At 40.7% G+C, this 4,594-nt stretch overlaps 1 protein-coding gene across 5 annotated transcripts in view; it reads left to right on the top strand.

Moving 5' to 3' along the window:
- The window catches only part of phf14 (PHD finger protein 14), a 102,728-nt gene that overhangs the window by 56,925 nt on the left and 41,209 nt on the right, over window positions 1–4,594 (top strand). For 2 of the 5 annotated variants that reach the window (XM_032535296.1, XM_032535295.1), the window contains exons 16-17: window positions 530–651; window positions 2,194–2,332. In XM_032535296.1, coding sequence (XP_032391187.1) covers window positions 530–651; window positions 2,194–2,200 — 129 coding nt within the window. In that variant the 3' untranslated portion in view covers window positions 2,201–2,332. Of the gene's footprint in view, window positions 1–529; window positions 652–2,193; window positions 2,336–2,366 lie in introns of those variants that run through there. The other 3 variants (XM_032535293.1, XM_032535294.1, XR_004334933.1) reach the window with 2 other exon arrangements.

Here is a 4,594-nt window from a genome sequence, read left to right as displayed (position 1 = left end):
GATAGATACACACATATATACTTACTTACTTTATTTATTCATCCTGAAGGAAATTTTAGGCATCCAGTAGCTTAGACAACCGTAACACAACAAACACATATACACACATATATCACACATACATAAGAACAAAAATAAAAATCACTCACAGAAATGCAATGACCATCATAAGGGAAGGTACTATGGTAGACTGTGTGCAAAAGGGAACAGTGCAGGGATTGAACAGTGCAGTAGATCATAATTAAATATTAACTGTGACTATAAATGCAGTACTTAGATTATATAAACAAAAACTAACACCGTCAAAATTATTTGCTGTAATCACATAAACATAAGAAATGTCCAGAAATGTTGTCCTTAAGGAATCCACATCAGGCTAATCCTAACCGTCACTTTTTAATGACTTGGCTTTGGGAAATGTTCTGGTGTATTCCCCATCTCTCCTCCGTTTAACGTTTCATTCCTTTTTTACATCCCGAGCACTAAGTGCCCATACAGCTCGCGATTCTAATCAGCCGTGTTTCCATAGGAACCACTGCCACGGGAACGCCGACAACGCCACTCTGCAATGCAGAAAAAACCCAAAGGTGACGACACGAGGACTGAGTGTACAACCTGCAAAGGGCCGGGCGACAACGAAAACCTTGTGAGGTGAGGGAGGGAGGAAGGGAGGAAGGGAGGGAGGGAGGGGGGGAGGGGTTGTGTGGGGGTGTATGTGGGGGTGTGTTTCAGAGAGGAAACCAGGGTTGGGGTTATCAAACATACTCTTGTGTGTGTGTCGGGGGGGGGGGGGGGGGGGGGGGGGGTCTCGTGAGGCAGCCATATCCTCCCTGATGATTAAAGTTCAGTCTTCATTAGGCTCTGGCCGCCTGCTCTCTGCAGAATGAGGGGTCTGAGGGTATCTTCTCCATAGGCCCCCTGTATTGACCTGCCACATACATTTGCACAGTTCATTAAGACGTAATGAATAGCACAATTTATTCGGCTCCTTTCTTGGGATTTCAGGTGTCAGCCATCTAATAACCAGAATTTTTCTTTGACTTTGGATTCCGTAAGAAAAGAGCTAGATCACAGCAGGCACCTTGTTAAAACATTGTCATGTGACCACAATTCCCTTTCATGTATTTCATATTGTCTGTGATTGGCTCACTGTTACTTTAACCAGTGTATGCATTTTTGATTTGTTATGTTGAAACATAACTAAGCTTTTTTGGGCATTTGACATGGGAGGAAGCTTTCATGTGTAACAAGTTTGTATTAAAGACAGGCATTTTTTTCCAATTTTTGTCTTGCTTTTAAAGCCTATTTTAACATTTTGTAATGTTAAAATTCCTTTCTGATCTGCTCCGGCTTGAATTTGCCGTTGATACAAACTCAACACTTCCTCTATGTTTGCCTGTTGTTATGATAAATTCAGAGGAATGCATATTCTACAAAACAAATTCCATTACTAAACAACAGAGTCTTGCCATACTAACTTCTATGGTGCTAGTTTTTACTTTTTGAAAGAAATACAACCGTCCTCACTGCGTCATTCCAACACTACTGTGCTGTGTTTTTCTTTTCAAATTTCTGAGTGAAACTCAGCACTTTCAGCAATTTAAACTACATAATACCTCCACAGTTTAAACTGTTAGTCAATCAGCAAAAATTAATTAAATGCTATTACATTATTTTATTTCATTATTACATTTTATAATCACTTAACTTTTTTTTCAAGCAAAAATTCCAAATATTTTGTGAAGATGTCACTTTGGGCACGAGTTAGATGTCCACTGTTTTCTGACATTTTATCTGCCAAACAAAAAAATCAATTGATGAAAACAATATTTGCAGCCCCACATCCCTCCCTTACTTGGCATTTTGAATGTTAAACGTGCAGTGAATGTGTTCCATTGAGTGGCATTTTTTTTTTTTACCCCTTAACAGTGATAGAAAAAAATGTCAAAGCAGAAGAAAATGAATTCTTAAATTGACATGTATGCAAAGACATCTTTTATCGTGCTGCTTTTTGAAAATGACAAATGGCCAAAACACTATCATGGAAGTAGATAAGGAAAAAGGTCAACACTTGAACACCAAAGAGTTTGTGTTTTCTCTGTCGTGCTCTTGAGGCAGCGTTTGAGTTGTAAGGGTTGCTGGTCGGGGTGTGGGGTGTGCTGCCCTGACTCTTTCTATCTTTGCATTGCACAGGTTGTGAGAGCCGGGGCAGCCACCTCACCTCCCATAAAAACTCGGGACAGATGACCGTTGGCTTAGAGACAGAGAGAGGCAAATTGAAGCGTTTGAAGAATGGCGCTCGAGTCAGGCCGAAGATTGAGACCGTCAGCCCCCCCCCCCCCCCCCCCCCCCCCCCCCCCCCCCCTGCAGCCACCTCTGATCCAAACTGGACCAACAACTGTCCAACGAAAATTGAGCGGAACTGTCTGAATCTAAAACATGGAGTCAGTAACTGTTTGGTTAATGTTGGACTGCTTTTTACAAACTACGAGTAACTCGGTTAATTCTTTTTGTGACCAATTGTGGTTCAAGTTGCTTCTATGCAATTATCTGCATCTAAAATGTTTTGACCAAGTAAGAACAAGACGTGTATTTATTCAATTCATGTATTAAACCATTTTTCCCATTTTGGCAATTCACACAACCTGTCTTTTGCTAAACAAAAATAAGTAGAGAAGGATTGAAGCGTTTACCATTGCGCAAACTGTTGGATGGGACTGTCCTGAATTTAATTTGTAAGACATTAAGTCCTGTTATCTTCTAAGATCCCTTGAAATGGCGTCTTTTATGTATTTCCTTTAGAATAGAGTGTTAGATAGTTAGGGATGTATCAGCTAGGGAGTAGCAGTTTAATTTGATAGGACGGGCAGAAAGGTAGAATTCTTAGTTCTTAGTTTTTTGATGATAACCGTATACCCACTAATGAACCATGGGGACCACTGAAGATGCATTGTTTTCCATGAAGCAGCTTTCTAAAAAAAACAGAAAAAAAAAAAAAGCTCAAGTGCCCATTTGAAGATTATGTTATAAACTGGCGGTTGAGAGTAACGAGTCCATCCAAAGCGGACAAGCTTCTGGATTGCTCGCATTGGCAGCTGAGCCCTCTGTCTGTAGGAAATGGGTGGAACAAGTGGAATTGCTATAACGGGCAGATACCTGCTGCGCTCAGTGGATTTGTACGTGTTCTGACTTTGGACGCTATCCGGAATAATTCCTCTCTATGCCTCTAGGTGTTCCCCGCATCCAACGTGTATGTTTGGGAATCAGAGCTGGGCAATTCGGAGAGAAAAAAAACAAATATCACCATATTTTTGACCTAATACCTCAATGTTGCAATATTGTAGGGTTGACTTTTGTTGCACGATAAGATTTTAGATAAATGATTATCAATAAGTTGCATACAATGACTTAGTGGGCAACAACTGGAACAGTCTGGTAAATTCAGAAAATGACATCACTTTACTGCAATGCAGCCTTTAAAACCAGGAAAAGACAACACTTCAAAACACGATATTACGACATCCAAAAGTTAAGACGATATTGAGTCTCATATATCATAGTCGATATATTGCCCATACAGAATTATTTTAGATCAAGTACTTATTTATTATTTGCTACTAGGCTGGTGACCTCCCCACACAACCTCTCATCAGTACCAATCAGTATTATTGATTGAGCCATCTGCCACCCAATCACCCTGAGCATTTCAGTGTGGACTTTGTTAATTACACATTTGACCCCAGGCTTTTTCAGAGTTGAGTGTTGTTGTGTGTTCTAAGTAAATAGAGGAGCAGAAGCATTAAGAAAACTGAGTGTTGTGTATAGAAAAGGCCAACTGTTTCTGGTGTATGCAGTGTAGCAGAATATGACTGCTACTATAAAGCGTCTGTCGTAGAAACAAACTAGTGTAGTTAGTGGTTATAGCACTTAAATAATAGTCCAAATGTCTTAAGTGTCTTTAGGCATTTAGAAGTCTTCCTCTGTCTCCGTATCTTAAAGTGACAGTTGAACTGACACGTCCTCAGAAAGAAGCCCAGCGGCGTCTCCGTGTCCCTGGGGGCCTACAGTCAATGCTATCAAAACAACAGCTGCTTGCTGCTCTGTCAGGGCTCCTGACAAGTGTCACATTCTGCCCTCATGTCACTCTGTTGCCTGTACAGGGCTCTATATGCATGCTATTGGGAGCAGTCAAACCCATGCAGTTCACCGCTTTCTGCTTCTCTAGGCGATCGTGTCCAGATACAACACCACACTGGGTTTGTCTTTAGAGACTGGACCTCGGTGCAGAATGACTTGCTGACTCCTGACCCTTCCTTTCCTATCACTTATACTCAGGCAGTCTCAAAGACTGCATGTCAGTTCTACAATGCATGGCTGTATCTATTTATCCAGCTCTGTACAGTAATTTGAAAACTGAAAACAAGTGATGTGGTCTTGTAGAATTTGAATGCCAGGTAGCTACGTAGTATGACAATATGTACAGTATTTATTGAAGAGGCCAAATGTACATTTTTGTGCCTGCATACTTGATTATATATCATAAGCTTGTGTTGTGAACCGGAGTTGAACTCTGATTTGTGATGTAGTCTTAAAG

This window comes from Etheostoma spectabile, chromosome 14 (assembly GCF_008692095.1).
Source record: "Etheostoma spectabile isolate EspeVRDwgs_2016 chromosome 14, UIUC_Espe_1.0, whole genome shotgun sequence".
Classification (NCBI taxonomy): domain Eukaryota; kingdom Metazoa; phylum Chordata; class Actinopteri; order Perciformes; family Percidae; genus Etheostoma; species Etheostoma spectabile.
Note: the sequence above shows the minus strand (reverse complement) of the source record. Positions and strands in the feature narration are given on the sequence as shown.